Source organism: Tachysurus vachellii, chromosome 5, assembly GCF_030014155.1.
Source record: "Tachysurus vachellii isolate PV-2020 chromosome 5, HZAU_Pvac_v1, whole genome shotgun sequence".
In the NCBI taxonomy this organism is placed as follows: Eukaryota; Metazoa; Chordata; class Actinopteri; order Siluriformes; family Bagridae; genus Tachysurus; species Tachysurus vachellii.
Window position 1 is genome coordinate 13980001 of NC_083464.1, and position 22944 is coordinate 14002944.

The 22944-nt window shown below is 37.4% G+C and overlaps 1 protein-coding gene across 1 annotated transcript in view; it reads right to left on the bottom strand.

The window, feature by feature from the left end:
* rbms3 (RNA binding motif, single stranded interacting protein) overlaps nucleotides 1–22944 on the bottom strand; it is a 123252-nt gene that overhangs the window by 83334 nt on the left and 16974 nt on the right. The window contains exons 2-3 of the mRNA XM_060869883.1: nucleotides 13226–13383; nucleotides 1586–1644 (exon numbers count right to left, since the gene is read on the bottom strand). Coding sequence (XP_060725866.1) covers nucleotides 1586–1644; nucleotides 13226–13383 — 217 coding nt within the window. The remainder of the gene's footprint in view (nucleotides 1–1585; nucleotides 1645–13225; nucleotides 13384–22944) is intronic.

The following is a 22944-nucleotide window of genomic DNA, read 5'->3' on the forward strand; positions in this document are numbered from 1 at the left end:
TGTTGAAAAGCCATCTATGGCCAAGTCTAAACCTCCTGGCAAAGGCAACCAAGATTTGGATGATATCTCCTGATTCTGAGAGGAATTTATAATGCCATCAATCTGCACTAGAGGTGCTGGGCCACAGACGGCAAAACAGCCCCAATGCATCATTTATCCACCTCCATAATTAATAGTGGATTATCAGGTGATTTTCCTTGCATGCTGTTCTACTTTTCACATTAAATGGCAAGCGCATGTGTTACATTTTGATCTCATTTATCTAAAAGGTGTGATTCCAGTTGTCATCAATCAGCTCCAGTTCCAATAAGCTTCTTGTTATGGAAGTGGAGTGTGGTTGTTGATTTGAATAGCAATCCTAACATTGGATTTTATCTTTAATCCTGTGACTTTGTGTGAAATAAAAGAGAACATATTTATACAACACAACTTTACACAACACACACACATTCTCTCTCTCTCTCTCAATAAATAAATAAATAAATAAATAAATAAATAAACAAATATACTGAATATCAAGATATACAGTCAAGATGGCTGGACTGTAACATGTGAATGAAATTATTTGTTTGTGTTTCTCTCTTCTCATCCCCTTCCCTCTCTACTAATGGGCCCGGCTCCCATCAGCACTTGCTATGGTCCCATCAGGGTGGAGGATTTGCTGGGTGGGGGGTATATCTGGGAAGAGGAAGCCCTCTAAATCCTGTAGTGATTTCCTCTATTTCCTTGCTTCTCTGGGCTCTGATTCAGCTCTCTCTCTCTCTCTCTCTCTCTCTCTCTCTCTCTCTCTCTCTCTCTCTCTCTCTCTCTCTCTCTCTGTCTTTCTCTCTCTCCATCTGTTCTGCTCACTCTTTTCCACTTCCGTGGTTGTGATCTTTCATGTACTGGTCGGTTTGAACTTGACCGTAACTAATAAGGATGTGGATTCGATTAACCCTGGTTCCTCATATTTTTGAAATAACTTTGCATTTTTTAAAAGAGCATTTATTTACCACATTTTAGCCACACAACCACATGTATGCAGAAACACACATATACAGTTGGAGAGGCTCCATTCCACAGCAGATTGCGCTGCAAGCTGGGTTGTGAGATTCCATCCATGGCGGAAAGTCTCCTAAAAAGAGTCTGTCTGCAAAATCATCGATTTCAGTTGGACGCCTCCCTCACCCTGTGGCTATTTTTAACGCTCCCCCTCGGCCCGTGCTGTACATCAACACAGGAGAACATCCTGGTCTGTTTCATGCCATCGCCAACCCTTTTAGTCACGCTAACTCTTATCCGGCTGGAAGGGCTACTCCGACAGGCACGCTAACGCTCATCCTGTTGTAACGATTATCCTTACAATCACTCAAACACAGCTGCTGCCCGAGAGCCCGCTTTTAAAATCATGTAAACGTTTATCAGTTTAGCAAGACAAATGCTGCTTTTACATACACCATGCCCAAATCTGGGACCTGAAAATGTGATAAACAATACATTCATTTACTCAAATATTTTCTGCTTTACTAGATGCCATGTTCAGATAATCATTATAAATCTCCTTTAATTTCAAGTGAATAGTGACCACTTCAATAACACTACTCACCTTTGCACTGGTTGGTGTTTTTATCAAGGATTGCCTTTGTTGACACTATTTTCCCATACCTGATGAAGAGAAAAAAACACACTTAGCAAAAAGAGAAATAAACCAACAACTGCATTTACCAATGTTCATGAGACTAAAGTGACTTCCAGGATTTATACCAGAAGACCACTGCTGTGTTTCCCAAAAGTCATCTTAACAGGAAGAGAGTGGTCAAGGTCATGCTAGCTCTATGATTAACATTGATCTTCTTACTTTGGGAAACTTGACCTAGAACTTAACCTAGACATTTATCATTAATATACACACATTTTGGAACATACTATAATTAGCTTTTGCTCATTTATTTAAAACTATTTCAGTCATTGATTAAATAAACATTAGTCAATGTTTACTGTTAACAAACGTCAATTTATATATGTGCTTTGTTAACACAATGGTACAAAAATAATGACATTTATAGTTTGTTCGTTCATGTAAAATAAATCAGTAAATACTGTCAGTTAAGGGAACCTTGAAGTAAAGCCTTACCACATTATACTGTATACTGTAGGTCGGCTTGATAATGGCAATAAAATCATTATCATTAATACACCCGATAATAGAAATCATGGTTATTTTAATCAAAATTGTTTCAATAGTAGAATAATGTTATTGTACATTTGTAAATTGTACATTATAAGCAAGTATTCCATTTGTATTTGATATGCCTTTAAATCTGTCAGTATTCTGACTGTGATTTCTAACTGTTCATTACAGTTCCATTATTAAATGCTAAATATAAAAGGGAGTCAATAATTAGCTTAATCAAATAAGCATAGCAAGTATGCAATTAGAGACAGTTTAAACATTTAAATGGAGAGCTTGTGTTTTAATATTCAATAAACACCAGAATTCTTGAATAATTAGTTAAGATCATCAATATCACAGCTGACCATGATTAATTAATTAATTAAGAAAACAAGAGATTGTGACCATAAATTAAATTAGATTAATTGTGCCATATGCTTCTACAGAAATTAGAACTTGGTTTTCCCACGGTCTTTACACTGTTGAATTTGTGTGTGTGTGTGTGTGTGTGTGTGTGTGTGTGTGTGTGTGCATGCTCTCATTTTACAGATTTATGCTAAAGTTCATTGGTGTTTCCTCTGACCATCGCACATTAAAATTTGGATCATATCTCGAGAGATCAGAGTTTGAGACCCAAATTTTCCCCTTCATTAAAATATTTATGGCATGTGGCAGATGATTAGCTCTTACAAAAGTGCACATAGACCACACAAGCAGGGTTCCCACTCTTTTTCAGAGATCATTTTCCAGGACTTTTCCAGGACATTTCAAATTTAGCAAAAAAAAGACAAGTGTCACAAATTCGCGGCCTAAAGTAATATGTTCTTCTCTCCAGAAGTCTTAAAAACAATGTACACTTTATGACTATTAATTACTTAACTATACTTTTAAAGACAATTTGTCATGTGAATGAAATTTCAACATTTATAAAATAAAAAGACGGCACATATTAATACCCTTTCCTTTCTCAGGCCAATGCCGTCATGCATGCTTTAGTTTGCTGTGCATTCCCCTTGCACATGATATTCAGATTAACAAGGTTAATATAACCTGCTTACCCGTCACCATTTGCTGAAAACATTTGAGCACTTAAACCATTCTTAGTACCTGAAACCGCCAACACAAGACAGTGTCATCCGTCACAGCGAGATTAAACAGTATAACAAAAAACCCGTCAAAACTCAGCGTCCCTGAACAGAGCGCTTTCTGTTACTAATTGTTTCGACCAGTTGTAAACTGTTCTTTAAATGATCAAGAATATTTAAAAATAATAATTTTCCAGGACAAGATTTTTTCCAGGACAATTTATGTTTTCTCTCATTTTCCATGTGTTTTCCAGGACTGGAATATTGGTCATTCATTTTCCAGGATTTCCAGGTTTTCCAGGACGCGTGGGAACCATGACAAGTTTTTCATTTGTTTGTTTTTAAGTGCTAATTTAAGTATTTCAGGAAGAGGCGTGTCTTTAGACATTGCTTGACTCAGTGAGTCAGCTTTTTGTACATCCATCCATCCGTTCATTCATTCATTCATTCATTCATTCATTCATTTAATTTATTCATTCATTCGTTCGTGCATTCATTTATCAGGTTCATTCCACCACCTACGTGCCAGAACAGAGAACAGTCTTTATATAAACTATATGAAACTCCAACCATAAAGGACTACATTCACAGGTGCATTTATTTTCATTTCTCTCCATTGGTTATAGAACATGTATCCACACATCAATGTCACAGAAGTATAAGTCATTATTGTTCTGCAGTGTGCTAAATCATTCTCAATTCATTAGCAGTGATAAACTTATGCAGGATTTGCACGATGTGTGAATGATCGCCTCCGTCCCTTTCCATCCCTTGCTTTCCCTTTCTTTCCTCCCTCTTTCATCAGAGAAGGTAATAAAGTTCCTTATCTGCTCTGTATCCGCCAGCAGAAAAGGGTGACTGATATAAGAAAGGCCCTCCCAATGTGACTTTTAATTAATGTTTAATGTGTCTCCTTCCTCCAGGTAAGACGAGAGAGTATATTACTCCACTTTTATAGGGACGGAGGCGTTTAATAAAGGAAGGATCATTTTGCTGTCATCATGAACAGCTCTGGCCCATCAGGCTTTCATGCCACCAACGTCGGTGGAAATGGCAGCTAATTCATCTCAACCACTCAAATCTCTAGCGACTCAACTTAGGGTGAGCTCTTCAGATTAAAAAAAGAAAGTCTAGAGGCTTTTTACATGTTTGAATCATATGAGCTTACATTGTTGGTACTTTGCACTGAAAGCACCATATAAAAATGGCTACAATGCTGTGCTGTATAAAAATACAGGATTGTGCACACTTTTTACCATTTAAATGTAGATATGTAAAGTTTTGGTTATTCTTATGATAAGAGATTTGAGGCTGTTTGGATGTTTGTTAGATGCCATACAGCATGTCAGTCAGCAAAACCACATGAGAGAAAAACAAGCACAACATGTGACCACAATGTTTGAGCTGCTGTCATTTCTTCTTACAAGGCAAGAGCTAGCTAAATCACTGACATCTCCGTTGAATAAACAATGAGAGGCACTCGGTGAACTATGAGGCTGACTTACCTCTGACTCCTAGGAGGGACAGAGGTAATGTGATTGAATAGCTACTTGAAAGCAAGCATTTCAAAAATGATCCTGAATTAAGCCAGTAATGAATCAACAAGAAGCCTCAAATGCTTTGAAACAAATTGACAAAAGTCTTTGAAATGACCTCTTTGAGATCCCTGAGTTGGTAGTTTTATTGCACAGGCATTGAACTGCTCTGTGAGGCTTTGTTAAAATATGTGAGGGTTTTAGAATTGTAATTAAGTCTATAATGATACACAATATGGCCAAATGTATATGGACATCTGAGCATCACACACATAGGTGGGCCTTCTCCAAACTGTTGCTACAAATTTGGAAGAACAGATTTGTATAGAATGTCTTTTTTCCTTCACTGGAACTAAATGGCCTGAACATGTTCCTGCATGACAATGCTCCTGTGCACAAAGCAAACTCCATAAAGACATGGATTGGAAGATCTTGAGTGATCTACACAGAGCCCTGACCTCAACCACTGTGAACACCTCTGGGATAAACAAGAATGCTGACTGTGCAGCAGGCCTTATTGCCAGACATTAGTGCTTGACCTCACTAATGCTCCTTGTGGCTGAATGAACACATAAGCCCACAGCCATGATTTCCCAATAGAGTGGAGGTTAATATAACAGCAATAGATAGATAGATAGATAGATAGATAGATAGATAGATAGATAGATAGATAGATCTATCAAGGTAAGATAACATTCATTCATTCATTCATTCGTTGACACCTTCAGTCAATTACAAGTTCAAATCAACATATTTGTGTGTATTTGTAAAAATGTACACAAACTGGGGATGAATGTAAAATTCCACTCACTTAACCCTGAGCTCAGGATTAAACTGGGGACTTTAGAGCATTAGGCAGCAATACTATCTGCTGTGCAAGGCATTACCATTGCTAAATGGTAGATTAAAGTATTAATCTAATTAATAAAAATGACTACAATAAAATAAAGATATATATGTTTCTACTGCTGTTTTTGGTGCTTAATCCAAAGCAGTGTTAATATCAATCATTAGTAATTCATTACCAATAATATTGTAGAGTTTGATCTGTATTAAATGTGCGTATTTTAAATTTCATGCTATAGAAATACCAAACAAATGCCAAATCCAAAACAAAGGAGTCTATCTCTGGAATTCTATCGTAAATAAAATGGAATACTTACAGAATGCAAATCATTCATCCCATAACAGAAGTTAAACAAATGGTAGGAAGGACTCTAAATCTTCGCATTTTATTATTATTTTTTTTTATTGTGTATAAAATGTTTGTGTACATTTATTTATTCATTCATATTAAGTAATCGCTTAATCCTGGCAAGGCTTACTGTACATCCTGCATATAAGCACACACACACACACACGAGTGACAGAAGCCTAGAGCACAGACACATGCCTACACAGTGTCTTCACTGTGTTAATTTACTTAGCACAAACACACACACCCTTTCACATGTCCCTGTCCTTGGGGAAGCAGAATTCAGTTTAAGAAGGATCACATTGTTCTTGTGATCTAGTTCCACCTGAGCACAGAGGTGCTTCTTTTCTATAATGAGTCAGGAGAGTTGACTGTCTCTTCTACTACTCCATCTCTGTTCAAATGCTTTATTAAATTTAACTGGTATTATCAATGGTTTATTCATTTCTTTTTTCTTTTTTTCCACTTTTTTATTTTATTACAACTCACATTTGATTCCAAAGCATCTTACAAAATACAATGTAGTAGCAACAGATAAGGAGCAGTTGAATGTCCCTGGTAGTCCTGGGATTTGCATTTACCACCTACAGGTAATTAATGTGAATTTCCAGTTTCCTTTATTGAAATAAAACTTTTGCAGGCCCGGTTACACAAAATTCAAAGGATAAGCCGTTAAAATGACAGAATGGGTACGATATTTATCTTTAATGTTTACATTTGATATTTACCTTTAATGCTTAGAAATTAGTCAGTGGCTATAAATTAAAAATATCATTTTTAAGCGATTATGTTTTCTTTTGATTTGGTGCTCGTGTCAGCACTTTTGCCTCATGCTACTCTGAACAGACATCTGTTCTGAACTTAGAGAGAATAAACATATATGTCTTTGTTTAGTCATCTATGAACAATTCTGTCCATTTCTATTAGTTCCACTTTAAAACACATTGTCAATTCACAATTCCATCCAGAGACGGTAAATAAAATAAAATAATCTTAGACATGCTGAAAATGATGATGATTATTAAATATAAATCAACAATATCATTATCATATCAATATTTTGATATAGCAAAATATCAATGCAGACAAGATTTCTTTAATATAACTATATTAATATTATTATTATTTTTTTAAATATTAAATATATGATGAGATGGAGGATCACTTTGGGATAATATGATCAACAAGCTCATAAATTCTTTTTAAACAAACCATGTTCTCAGTTCACAATTCTATCCATAGAGGATGAATAAAATAAAAGCAGCCTTCAGATTTATAATTCATAATTACATGTGTTTAGGCACAAAAGAAGATCTGCAACAGAAGTCATGATTGTATTTAAAAAATAAATAAATAGATTAGTACAAGAACAGCCAGTTTTTATAAACTGGTCAGTAGTTTTGAAGTAAGAGTCCAGATCCATAATGTGATAACCCAGTTTATATCTCCTAGTCTAGACTTTTGCTCTAGGGTGTAACAGTTTCTGTTTGGTTTTTGAACCCAAGATATTCAGTCTGACTTTTTATTCTTTTTATTCTGTTTGAGATCTTCTCTCTTTCCAGCAATTCAGATGAAAAAAAGGAAATAAGTTTCAACTGAAAATATTTACTTGATTAGGTGTATGTGTGAAATATTGCAAGTGTGTTGGTATTTTCACACACAAAAAGAAAATGACACTTCTAAGCCCAACATGTTTTGACAGACAAGACTTGGAACAATTCCCCCTTGATTTTGTGTATCACCAGGACCAAAACGTATTTTGTGTACACAGCTTCTCAACAATCGTGTGAAGTGCTAATGATAGCTCTCAAAGGGCTCTCACACACTCTGATCTGTGTGTTTATGTCTCTGCAGAATGCAGGCAACCAGGGATGCTTGGCTGTTTGATGCCTCGTGCCGTGAGATGTGAACCGACGTCTTTCCGTGTCTTTCAACTCTCATCCAGGTGTGTGTGTGTGTGTGTGTGTGTGTGTGTGTGTGTGTGTGTGTAAGGAATCTCTTAATTGGCTACCAGTGCAGCTGTCTTGTCCGACACAGCGTTCATCATTTGAGTGCACAGTTGAGCATATGTCTCATATTTGTGGATTCGTTCACTCTGGAGAGATTACTGACTGTGCATGCTTTCAAAGATGAGCAACTATGCAGCAATTAGAGACAATGTTGGTTAAATTTGTAGACAATATTGCAAAGATTACAGTGAAACAGGATGTGGTGTGAGTGCCATTATAGAGGAAAGATAATCAATAGTTCTTTAAAATGTTCAATGGTCTAAAAGGCAGGAGACAGCACTTGGGTGAAACTAGCAGAGCAAAGGAGATGGTACAAAGGATATTTACACCAACCCTCTAGCCGCACACACCTCTCTCTCTCTCTCTTTCTCGCTCTCTCTCTCTCTCTCTCTCTCTCTCTCTCTCTCTCTCTCTCTCTCTCTCTCTCTCCGTTGACACCCACAAGCAGACAATCATCTGTTTCAGGACAGGTTAGCATGCCAGTGAGGACTGGTGCACTTGACTTTAAAATAACAGCACAGTAGCCTCTTTGAATCAATTCCTGTGATCCCTCGAGGTGGCGGCTTTAAAGGAAAACGTACTAGATCTAAGGGTAGAAAGTCATCTAACATATGATTGATTATTTTTATAGATATTACATGAGGGGAAATGTAATTACTAATAATTATTATTATTAAAAAAGTAATCACCAGTAATACTTTTACCAAGGCAAGATTTCTTTAATATTACAATTTTTATAAATATGAACTATTTCAAAATATATGTTCATATGGGGATCAACTCTGGGATAAGACGTTCAGCAAGCTCATATTGAACATTGGTGTAATGTTCTAAGCATTCATTATAAAACAGGTGATTTTTTTAATGCAATTACGGTGCTTTTTTATGATGTAAAAATTAAACACTTTTATACTGTAAAAAGCAGAATCTTAATGATTCCCACCACTGCTGAAAACAATAGTAGTGGTTTTGTAATGTGGTAGTGATCCAGTTTTAATCAACACTACAAATGTTTAGAATCTTTAACTGAGTGTGAGTTAATGAGATACTGTAACATAAAATTAGAACAAGTTGCATAACTTTCAAAAACTATTTAGTTATACACAAAAACCATAAACAGAACTCAGGGTGATTATAAATTATGATGTAGTGAAGTGTATAAATCTACTAAAGCTTAGAAAGCACAGCTTTATCTACCAACATCGGTGATATCTTATATGTCAACGGCATGGAAGGAAACAGTGACAAGGCTAATGCTATAAATAAGAGGCTCGTAGCGGGTGAGAATCTTGACCTGTCACTGGTCTTGTCACTGGCAGGGAAAACAATATGCATGCTAAAGAAGGCTGAGTGATTCAGGCGTTTCTGAAGCCTGCATGTCAGATCACCCCAAAGGCCCCAGAGCTCTGTTCACAACATGGCAGCAAGGCACATGAGGGACGTTCCTCCAGTCACTCAGTTAGTCAATCAAGCACACACACACACACACACACACACACACACACACACACAGACAGACACACACACACACACAGAAAGAGAGAGAGAGAGCTGTACATTACTGTGTGGAGGTTTGCTTGTGATTGTGTCCTTTTTTCCAGCCTCAGGGAAAATGCCTCAGTGTTGAAACAATGCGGAAGCTAAGCAGAAAAAATCAATTTCTATTGTATGTGCAGATATTTTTAAATAACGTGGTGAAATTCCCACTGCAAAAAAAGTATTTAAACATCCACAAAACAATCACAAGCACAATCCAAACACACACACATGCACACACATACACACATGCGCACATACACACCCACCAGTCCGCTGCACCAGTCCACACACACACATGGACATGCACGCGCATGCACACACATGCATGCACACAAACACACACACACATTTACATTTATTCAGGGTACTTTAGCATAGCTAATCCATCTACTGGAATGTTTTGGGCAAGGTGAGGAAAACCAGAGAATCAGGAAGAATCCCCTTGTCATTTGTTTGATTAAATGAATGTGCATGCTTATGTCAAGATAACAAGTACTTTTTTAATCAAAAGGTAGAGGGATAGTAGAGGGAATGTAGAGTAGAGTGTTTAGTAGAGGGAATGGTCACAAATAAACGAGCAATGTAAATGTAGAAAAATGTACAGTTAGTCAAAAAGTAATGCAATATGCACCTCATCTTTAACAAGCAAGCAGCTAGAGGAATAAGGTTAGCATAATGTTAATCATTTCTATTCTTCCTGGTTGAATTTTTAATTTTTTACATCTAAATTCTGTGTAAATTGAGTTGCTTAGAGTATATAGAGCATGGTGATAAAATATCTCCTCTAAACACACCAGACAGCAAAAATACATCCACATTACAAAGATGCTGTTTTTAAGCCTATGCAATATAACCATGGTTAAGGAGTTGGAAAGGTGCCTGACCGCTGTAGTCTCTATCCAATAAGATGACAGAATATAACAACTTTATTGCAAGCAGTTATCCTAAGGAGATGCTTAGCTCATTATTTTGGATCCCAAGAGAACCAACAAGCTCAGAATACGATTCAGGAAAGTTATTTGTTTTAGTGAAAGTGGGAAAAGTGGTTGTCTAGATAAACCTTGGCTCTGCATATGGATATTTATACTATTAAATAAAATAAATATTATTACTGCTATTACCACATCAATTTCTTTTTAAAGCAGGCTGTGATTGATTTTTGATTATTTAATAAGACATCTGGGTAACATAAAGGCAATGAACATTGGTCAAGAGAAAAAAAATCAGAAGGGCCCCTTACATTTCTTTGCCTAAAGCCCTGAAGGTATCTAGAATCACATTTCCATATGTGAGGATTAAATTAATGACATCAAATCACAGAAAGGAAAAGTAACAGTTTATACTCTTGCTTTCTTCCTTTAAGCGTAAATGAATAATGTGAAAACGCAAATGTAATGAGAAGCACATGTTCACCGGGGGCTCATATTAAAAATTCATAATTCATAATCAGAGCTTTTATGATGTGGTTCTGGCATGTGTTCAGTATTGTTTGTTTAAGAAACTCAACATTGCCAAAGACTGACCTGTATATGTGTAGCAAGGCTGTGGCAAAGCATTAATCTCTGGAGCCTGTTCATAAGTACACCGTAGACTCACGTCTCCCAAAAGAAGTTACAGTATAAATGTTTAGTGATTATCAGGATAATTACCAACACAGTGTGGCTGTGTTAAAAAAACAACAACAACAAAAAAAAAACAAGGGTGGTGTGTTTAGTAATGTTGACAGATAATGTCAAATTAGGTATTTATTATGAAAACTACACAATATCATTAATTACAATGTACACACCATTCACACCAACCCATCTTTTCTGTCACAATGCTCAATTAATTGAATATCTAGTTCAGCTTATTCATTTAAATCATCCCTAAATTAAGCACAATGATACTTTCATATGCTTTCATAACTATAAAGGTTTTCTTTATTTGATCACGGTTAGTTACTATAATAGATAGAACTATAGATATAAATAGTTTCTATGTTAGATGTGCACAAACAAATCATTGAAAAGTTTAATAATTTCTCAGAGAACCTCCAGTATTTTTATCAATGGAAAGTTATTAAGTCACTATTCTGCCAATTACAACTTTGATTACCTTTAATAGTAAAGTTTGAGCCCAAAACAAAAATTCCACTGCAGGTTTTTTGATAGTTCCCTCTAATTTGGGGCATTAAGGGGACAGTTCTACTATTCTTTCACTACTACAAGCCTTCTAGTAGGCAGCTGCACCATTTTTTTTTTTTACAACATAATAAGGAATGCTCTTAAAGTGAAGTAGGTTCAGCGGCAATTCAGTTCAGATGCTTTAAGAGTTTGCTTTTGTGCCAATGTCCTAAAAAATACAGTGCATATAAAATTCATAACAACTCTCTGTTGATATCTTTTTTTTAAGGAATAAAGAAAAAAAAAACATAAAAACTGCTGAGGTCACTGAGATTTCTCCTTCAGATTCAGGCTCTATTGTAGCGTCAGCTCTCGAGTCTCTGCCAGGCTTCCGCTGAGAATCGCAAAAGAAGATCTCCAAAATGTCAGCCTGACAACAGCACTTCACACAGCCAGCAATGCCACCAAGACTCAGGCACAAGAGGACATGGGGGGGTCACTGGTGTGTATGTGTGTGTGTATGTGCGAGGAAACAGTTTAAAGCTCTACAATAGGCCATATCGAAGCCCGCTCACTGTCCAAAGATCATTGTAGGGTTATGGGAAAAAGGAAAGTGTCATTTTGGGCCATTTTTTTGCTGAGCCATGGAGGATGAGAACCCCGAGGCGAATCCCTTTGACCTTTCCAAAATGTTACTGCCCGTTTGGCACGCCTGCTTCACCTAATGAAAGTTTTATTGCCATGAATTTTTTATTCCAATCCCGCTCCAGGCCTGGGGCAAACCTGGACCGAAGCAGATTAGGACCTCAGAGAGAGACAGAGGGAACGACCGGGCAAGGCAGCTTAGCACAAGAGACAAAAAGAAATGAGCTGTGCTCGGCTTAATATGGACTAATATGCATACATTCACACTTTGCTAATGCCCTCCTGTTTCAGTGAATTAATGTTATAGGGATTACTCCAACTCCAACAAAGACAAAACTTTAAAAATATTTCAAACTCTGAAGGACTGAATAACGGCTCCCTTACTATACACTTTACTTCAGACAATATGGTCAAGGCAAAAATGAATTCCTTAAATTATGTCTCTCAGAGTTTAGCAGGAATTTGTTGGTCATGAATGATCCCGTGCTCACCATGCTGAAGGTTGAGCTCAAGTCCCTTGTGCTTGGCCCTCCCACAGTGCAGTGGAGAAATTTGCAGTGCTGTTGAGAAATCTGTTCAGGGTTGGAACTTTTGGAGAAAGTGTCTTGGCTCTACAGGCTAATCCTCCTCCTTCCCCAAACAGATAGAACTATATCTGGATGATTCATTATAAGAACTGATTATGCAAGCTGCCCTCTGGTCTTCATGCAGAGTTTCACAATGACTTATCTCCCAAGACTAATGAGGCTGACCCTTCACTGCCTTATATGGGCCAAGATATTCTGGGAATTTCTGCACATCTATGCCATGTGCCTTTCTTTTCTTTTGGATTGGAACAGGATGTCTGTGTCTATGTGTGTGTGTGTGTGTGTGTGTGTGTGTGTGTGTGTGTGTGTGATTTTATTTAAACTATAAAAGGGCATAAGACAATCAGCATGAGAGCAAGAAAGAGAGACTCACGGTTGGCAGAGTTTGATGAGGTCCTGGTCGGTGGTGCCAGGAGGGAGGCCACGGATGTACAAGTTGGTTTTACTGAGCTGCTCCACTGCATTCTGGCTGCTGCTATTGGTGCTGGGACTGGGCGGAGCCATCTGCGGAGGGGGAGGGGCATAGGACTGCTGTTCCACCAATGAGAATTTATAAAAAGAGAAACAGACACAGCAGACATCAGTTAACATATATTACAAAAATACAATATAAAAAACACACACTCTAAACACCTCTCTATATGTAGCAACAATTATGGACACTTTTCTATTCAAACTGAGGCTCGAGGGTATCAGGAACTTAATAATATAGTGTGTGTGTGTGTGTGTTTGTGTGTTTGTGTGTGAAGTTTTAATGCACCAGCTATCAGTCGTGTTGGATTGTTTTCATTAGTGGCTGCTTTTAGGTGGTAATTAAAAGAAAAAAAATATTTTTATTACAAGATATTTTTGCAGTATTTTTCTATTTTAATAATAATAATAATAATAATAATAATAATAATAATAATAATAATAATAATAATAATAATGTACTGAAGGCTTTAACTTGAAATGCATGGTTCATTATTGTATACATATAATGTGTGTAGTTGATGAATAATTCTTCATGTCCAGAGCAGTAACATTGTACATACAATCATGCATGCAGAGCTTCATGATCTAAATTATTTACTGCACATCAGTTTCATTTTCAAAATAGCTTTAACATGACAGTGTCAGAAACAATGGTGCCATTACTGAACATATTATGAATATGAAAATATGAAAATCAGTAATAAAACAAAAGATGTATAAGCATCTCTCTCTCTCTCTCTCTCTCTCTCTCTCTCTCTCTCTATCAACATTCTCTAGACTGTACCTTACTGTTATGTGCTGTATTCTTCAAGACACAGTATAAATTGAACTCATGCTTTGCCATAACACAGTAGGTCCACTAAAATTCAGTGGTATAGTAGCTGCTTTACCACTTCTAAAGCACATGAAGAGGCTTATACTTGATATTTTGGCATCAAAAGAAAATCCATACCAAGCAATTTTTCACAGCATGAATGCAAGAAATGATATGCATTAAAGTGCTTATGGCACCTTTGAAGCAAAAATGAACCCATTTTATGTGTGTGTTTTGAATGAAAACTGATTCCTAGATAAATTCCTGTGAATATAGTTTCACACTTCGACAGTTATGGGAGTAAATTACTGCATTACTGCTTTTTAATGGATGTCAAAGAGGAAATCAAGTCCTTTAAAGAATCATATAATTTCCCTGCTGTACCTCACCAGAGCAAAAAGCTTCACTTGGAGTGCCAAATCTCATCTACTGTACCTGGTGTGCATCTCAGGTAGAGTCTGTTTAATGTGTTTGTGTGTGTGTGTGTGCATGTGTTTGTGTGTCTGTTTCTGTCTCCGTTTGTGATAATCATTGGCTGTCACTGTGGTGCACATTGGCAAGTCTGGCCTGATATTAATCTATTACCTGTACTTCCCCACAGCCTACAATTACCACAGCTCGAGACAGACAGGTCTATCGGAAGACTGGCACGCTCTGCAACAATGTTATTCCCACAATGCTTTGCCTCAGGCTAAGGCTATGAAAGAAAGCATTGAGTTTTCACGAATATGACACACACACACACACACAAGAAATGAAATAGGGGCCAAATCACACAGTAGGTGTGGAGGTCTAATGAAATTTAGATAAGATCTGAAAATGATGAAAAAAGGGGATATCTATGCATAAGAATATGTAGAAGATAAAAGCACATTCACATTGGTACACTACTCTACACACCTGTGCCCAACCAAACACACATATACACACACACACAAACACATACGCAATAATCATATGTACGGCTGGGATGTGGAATTCATAAAAAATGTGCTTCTAGGACTACAGACACAGACATGACTGACATGCCAGCACTGACTGACAGTGTACATGCATAAATGGATGTACACACAACCACACACACATACATACACACACACACACATACACACAATTAAAGGTAGTGTAGAAGCAAAAAGCCTTCTTTTAGCATAGGCTCATTTAACACAGCAAGCCAGGGCCTGGTCTCTGCTACATGACGGCATGATGGAGAGAACTAGAAGAAGAGTGCAAAAGAGCGTCTGATCAAAGAGCTCGCCTCTGAAACCTCTTTCAGCCAATTTGTGCAGCTGTCACGGGCCAGACGATAGCACATCGGCATGTGTAATATGTCAGGAGGCATGACGGGGAAGCCTTTGAAACGTCAAAAGTGCTCATTGCTCCCCAGCACCCAGGCCGAGGTTAGTGACAGGAGGAAGGCATGTTGTTCCTGTGACATGTTGACAAGGCTGTAACTTAAGCATACAGATAAATATTCATAATTTGCCTGGTAGAATATATATCTTCAAGTTGTAATCTGTAATATTTAACAGTTTAAAAACTGACAAATATTTCATTGCCACACACATGGCTCCACCACATCTGTTAAAATTACTGATATGTTCATTTGGTACATGGGACATGGGAAGTGAGCACGGGCATAAAAAATACAGACCAAGCGCTAAAGCCAGCTAATGATGACTGAAGGTAACAATTTGGCAAGCTTTTACAATACGTACTCTAACCTAGACATTAAGTCTTTTCTACAGACAATGTAAAGGCATAGATTTAGTACAGTAAATGTGTGAATGGTTCAGAAAGTCCAGAAACTCTTCTAAACCTTACAGACATTTCCCTCATTTTAATTGTATTATGGGATGTCTTTATGCTTAGAAAATGCCTCAGCAAGACATGTTGAAAGAGATAAGCTCCCAGACAACTAATAAAATGATAAAGTGGCTATTATAAAGAGCTATCTTTAAATATTTAAAATATATTAAATCCCGTTCAAACGCTCACTTTTACACAAGTGTCTCTGTCTTCCCTCTTCTGATTTTCAACAAATTTTCTCTAGAGTAACTAAATCTGTCTATCAAGACTCTCCACCTTCTCATTTTGTGAGGATAAATCTTTCCTATCTATCCTCCCTTCCCTTGTAGCTTCTCACCCTGTCACTGTCCGTAGGCTGTTCTGGTGCAGTGCCCTAGTGCCATCTCAATTTAAGGGTTAGTGATGTGCACACACATTATCTCCTCTTTGCACACTCAGATAGCCCTCATTTCCCTAAAGAGTCCGCCAGTCACCAAACAATTAGTATTTCTTGGAGAGTACTTCAAAATGGGTTTCAAATGGCTGCTCCTCTTTTCCAGCCCACCCTCCCTCGTGAGAAAGAGAGAGAGAGAGAGAGAGAATTCCATGACTGCAGGTTTTCTCTGCGGGTGTGCTAATGTGATTCTGCACAAGGTGCAAAGGTGTGTGCATTAATGCATAATGCATTTTATCACATTGTTGACAGTGAAACAGCACAGCATTTTTTAAAACCAGACTCGTAGTGAATTTTTATTCCCTTTATCTTGGTAATAACACATAGATCTAGAGGATTCAGACAGACACACACATGCTAGCTCCTTCCCAAGGTCAGTGATCGAAGGTACACACTGTACAAGGGACAGAGACATCACTACTCATATCACACTCTACCCGAGGGCTTCCTGGGGCTAGGGAAAGAATGCTGCCTATTTTGGGAGCAGGGCTGAGATCCCTTCCTTCCGGACAACAGAAGCCTGGAGGCCAGAGGAAATCCCAGAGACCAGACTGTGCAGAATACACACAATCGAAGCTACATTCAGCTTTTAGAAAGCATGACACTGTCTGACCTGAGGATCCATTACTGCATACATTAGCCCATTAGCCTCTAGCTAATGGCTGTGTGGTGTCTGTAGAAAGACTACCAGAGGCAGCCATTAGGGCTTGTAGTCAATAATCTCCTGCATTACAGTCTGCATCTCTGAAGCAGAATTTGTAAACATTAGGAATCAATGATAGGTGCAGTAAGTATGCAAGCCAAACATCTTCATCTAACACTTCTAAGGAAGAATGGGGATCAAAAGGACGTTGATGTTGTAATGTAAGCGAAGTGTATAAGTAATATCTATTAACAAGTCACGGTGAGTGTTTTTGACAAATTTGTAGTTTCAAAATGTTTTTTTGTATTGTATTACTGTGTTTTTATTATTTTTTTTATTTTTTATATATAATGCTGTACTGTAAATAGCTTAATGGGTAAACAGTGCATTGGTATGATAACATCTAATATTTATACAGTTTTATCCATCTTTCTTTCTTTCTTTCTTTCTTTCTGTCTCATCGCAACACCTCCCATATTCATTTCCTACAAAATGAACATGGAATAAATAAACAAAATATATTCATATACCACATTTGTCTTAAGAATAAGAATTGAAAAAGAAAACAGACAAATAAGAAATGTCCATTTCTCTTAAAAATTCAGTTTTTAAGGTGCCATTTAGGTAATGATTACCAGGTCCAGGTATTATGTTTCTTTTCAAATGTTAAGGTGTATAAATTAAGAATTACCAATTAGGCTTGGGAAGATGGAATTATCCCAGCGTGGGCTGTTCTTCATAACGGAATCCTGTGGTGAATGGGCTTTTGAATACAGAGAAAGCCTGCTTAAAGAGCGTGCCTCCTACACAAGTCTTTCACTTTTGACCTTTCCAATAAGTTACACAGTGCAGTAGACCACACACACTGAGAGAGTGCACCTGAGTCAAAGTCTGCTCTCTGCCCCTCACACTACCTCTCTCTCTCTCTCTCTCTCTCTCTCTCTCTCAGTCTCTCTCTCACTCTCTCTCATTCTATCACTGTCTTTCTCTCAACAAAAATGCAAGGACAAACAGACTGGCTTTAATTTAGAAGGAGCACACAGCTCCAGAGGCTGAAACCATCCTCGAGCTTGTTAACGTCAGGCCCACGCTCATTTAATGTCATAAACAAGTTACACAAACATTCAGCCAGACAGGACTAACAACATCCTCCACTCTGGCCTCTCTCACGACACACAAATACACTCACTGAGAGAGAGAGAGAGAGAGAGAGAGAGAGAGAGAGAGAGAGAGAGAGAGAGAGAGAGAGAGAGAGAAAGAAAGAAAGAAAGGAAGAAAGAGTGTCTAAGAGAGAATATGTATTTGTCTAACATGAACTTACGCTCAGTCTGCTCTCAGTTCAATCCACCTACATATTAAATGACAATCTGTGCCTCTTCCATAGTGACTCATTCACATCTATGATTTCACAACAGCTACAGTAAAACATTATTCACCAGAACTGTGTGGCCCTTCAAATATTCTCAAAGCATGAATAATTGAAGGTTCATTCTCAGTATGAATATACATACATACTGAAATGCAAATTTCACTTTATATTCAACATTCAAATTCACTTATATTACTGAGTTACGTAGGTCAGGGAATTAAATGTATATTAAACACGATGTTGTCACTGGCATGGTGTCATGACGCTAGGGTCAATTAATACTAGTAGGTGGGTGTGTGTGCCCATGTGCAAGTGTCTACCCCGTGGTCTAGAGTTTCTGGGAAATGCTCCAGTTTCATCATGACCCTGACCACAATAAAATGGTTACTGAAGATGAATGAATTGAAATACAAATGTTTATTTTAAAGTTGTAATGTCGATTCATTAACTTCCTTCATAGATTGAAAGAAGTTAAACCCATGAAAAGGACAAGGGAAATGAAGAGTACATTTTTTGGCTGCTGCATTAGCCTCACCAAATCCCCAGTCCCTCCAGGGCAGACACCTCTTATTCAAATGTGAGGAAACAATCAATGTCTTTCTCATTTACATATGAACAGGCAGTGGGAAGCTTGCAAATCTGCCACAGTCCATTTTAATCCGAGAATGACTTCTTCCTGTATTGTTATGAGAAACAGTGTGGATGCTCTGTACTCTCCGCTCCCAATCTTCCGTCTGGAATTAACATCAAAATGAGGAGCTTTCTCAGACCAGAGCACTGATCGAGCCCTCTTGGGCTTGAGCGCCGTTACCCCGGCAACAAAGTGGAGGACAAGGCAGGGCCTTATCAATCAATTAGAAATGTCTCTGAGCTGCAGGGTTACGGTCCTGCCTCAGTTTATCAAATTCATTACAACCTTGGCCAGCATACTAACACTTTTACTTTGCAGACAAGGAGCTTTTCCAGAAACTATAACTCTATAAGTCTTTGTAGAGGAATGTACTTGACTGCATTATCTATTGGTGTGATTTAATAGCTGATCATCCTACAAGGACTTTGGTCAATTTGGCAATGAGTTCAGTAAAGAGAAAGTAAGTTGGGAGAATCATATGCAATGCACATAGTTCAGGGACCTTTATTCTTTTAAAATGTGTTCTCTATGCTTGCCTTTTCAATCAGCTTTCCAAATATTCTGGGGAGACACAATCCTGGGAATTCCTCCATCCATTGATACTTTTTTTTAGTTACTCAGTATTAAGCAAATTGCCATCGCATGGCATTTTGGCACATGTGGGGTCAGTCTCATGTTACTGTAATTTGAAGAAGAGTAAAAGCAGGACTTTGTTCATTGTGAACAATGTACATCTGAAGTCAACACCAACACAAATAAAACTTGTGAACAGCTACTCATTTGAGAAAAGATTCAGTCATGAAGTGTCAGCAGTTACTGTCAAAATCATAACCCTTTAATCTTCAATCCCATTATAGAGTTTTAGATTCTGCTGGTTTCCACAGATTAAAATCACACCACATGAAGCTACAGGAATGTACTCAACATGGTGGATATTAGTCCAGGGAATTTCAACAGTTTGCGGTAATATGAATAATACTGGTGCACAAGCAACCACAGTGGTTGCACATGTCAACCTTATATTTATTCTACACATCACTCATCAGCACACACACACTCATGATGCTTTGCTCACCCGCTGCCTGTGTCTCTCCTTCTCTCTGCATTGAGTCATCAGTTTTCCAGTCCATTAGTCACACACCATCAAACACTGTCATATCATGTCAGGGCAGTGTGTGTGTGTGTGTGTGTGTGTGTGTGTGTCTTTTTGTGTATGTGTGCTTGATTAAAACTCATCTATGTGGCACGGGCCAGCCTCATGAAAACCACTCTTCACAAATGTGAATGTAAATTTAATGTAAATTCAATGTAAATATAATACTTCAGGATCTCTTTTCAAACCAAACTTTTTATCATGCTTTAAAATACTTGCTTTTTTTTAATCACAGCTTAAACAGAACATTTCAGAACTTCAAGTCCTTAGCTTTGTGTTATTTTATGTTCGTTCACTATGTATTGTGTCAGCTATATATGGTTGAAATGACAATAACAATTCTTGACTTGACTTGACACTTAACATTTTTTAATGGCTGCAATTTATTTATAGAGTTTGGTTTGATGGCAATATTGAATTACCCTAAAAAATTAAAGCCATCCATTTCCTACCGTTTTGCTTTTTTATTGTATGTTGTTTGTTTTGAAAAAGATGGCCAAAGATGGAAGAAGCCATGTAATATTTTCACTCCTGAAACTTGATGCAGTAAAACAGCAGAGACCGGGAAGCAGGGGTGTTAAAACACTGAGGACTGTACTGCATGCTGTGTTAGAGTGTGATACAGTATGTTGAGAAAGACTGCCGTCACACTCAGCAATCATCCAGGCACACCTCAAGGGAACTGTGGAGACCCACAGAGACTGAGTCAAGTACATAAATGTATTCAGGGATGGTTCATGAGAGAAGTACAAAAAATCACTACACTAGGAATCTTGTATGTCTGGTGTGTGGCAGAGTTGGATGAATTCTCTGCACGAACCTCACTATTAAACCTGGTCATTAACTGAGTCAGCTACATTAGAGCAGAGAAATCATCAAAATGATTATACACACCTGCTGTAGACATCTTAGAGTAAATGGTCTAATTGCAGGGATGGAAATTAACAAACTATCACTAGCACTTCTGTTACAGTAATTGAGTATATGTTTCACTTACCATAATGTTGAGTATAATTAAATCATTATACTTAAAAAAATATTTAATTTCACACTATGTATTTTCTCACCACAGTTAAATAAATATATAATGTCTGTAAGACCGTAAGACAATTAATAGAGCGTATGTAAAATAAAAAAAGAAAATATTATTTGTTTTGTGACTCAATCAAAATAAAGCAGTTTCTGTCTCCACAAAGCTTAATCAGCAGCAGCAATGTCTGAGAGAGTGGAGACAGATGAACATCCCTGACCCAATTTATTAAGCATCGTTTGTTTCAAATGCTTCCAAGAAAACATGTGATAATGATCTGCAAATTATACATCCCAAAACCCTTTGGGATATAAGCATTACACAACTCAGCATCCAACCTGAAGAAACATGTATGGGTAAACCATTAGCTAGCTGAGTGAGCTAGATAAACTAGCTAGGTCTTTTGATGTTTTTTAGCATAAAACTTTGTGGTAATCTTAAGATGTGACATTGATTTTTGGTAGAGATTGTCTGTTGTGTTAAATATATCTATAGCACTGCTACAACCTATAAGTAACACTATGATAATGTGTAAGGAATGTCTTTGCTAGTTAGCTTAGAAAGCTTGAAAACAGTATGAAGTATTATTAATTTAGCTAGTTAGCTAGCTTCTAAACTAGCTGCAAACCAAGCAAGCTAGTAAAGCCCCAGCAGCATATACTGTATATACTGTTGATAAGGGATGTGGTGTTTTCATCAGCATAGCACACTTGGTTTGTTTATGTAAAAATTTTTGAATTAGCTCTGTCATTTATTGAGATATGGAAAACTATATTATATATGTAAATTAATTTGTTAGCTTCTATTTGAGTAATTTACTTGAACTCTAATTTCACTTTTACTCGAGTGAACTATTTCAGCAGTAAGAGAACTTTTACTCAAATCAACATGTTTTGTATCACGCTTCACCACTGAATTGCAAGAAGTGATCGTTATCCATATTAAAACAGATATTACAGAACAAAACATAATTACAGAAGCACACAGAACAATAAAATTAAAGCCTATTAGCTGTCTTCACGGTTTATTGCTAATATGTGACTTGAAAATTGATTGATATCAAAGACATCAGTAGTGATTTGGGGATGCTTTTGTGAAATACATTAAGTGTTCGAAACAGCCATTATACAGTATTATTCATTATTCATAAATTTTATTTATAGGAGTAGGACTGCAAGCTGCATACAAAGCTCAGTATAGCTAATGTGCTGGATATAATGACTATGACTTCCACAATGAATTCCTTGCTGGTAGCATCATTAAATTTGCCTTTGCAAACAATTTAGCATTTGGCTTTCTTAGGAAACCTGCTTTCTAAGGGTTAAATGAAAACAGTGTGTTGCCTGGACAATAGTCATGCTCAATTCACACTGTTTGTCCACCCACTCTATGTAATTATCTTCAGAAATATTTGTGTTTCTGAGCACAATGTGATCACTCAGATAAACAATCAGGGCTGCCTCTTCACTTAATTCAGCAACAGCTTTTTTTCTGTTTTAGATGCATGATGGATATCAGGTGATCAGGGAAAAGAAAACAATTATTTTTGCATAATAGCAGCCATGCCCCATGTTCCACACACACACACACACACACACACACACACACACACACACGCACACACACACACACACACACACACACAGGACACACACAGGCTGTTCCGAGCAACAGCCTCTTCCCACTCAGTTTGTGCTATACTGTCAGAGTGCCAATTACTGTACAGGCAGGTAACA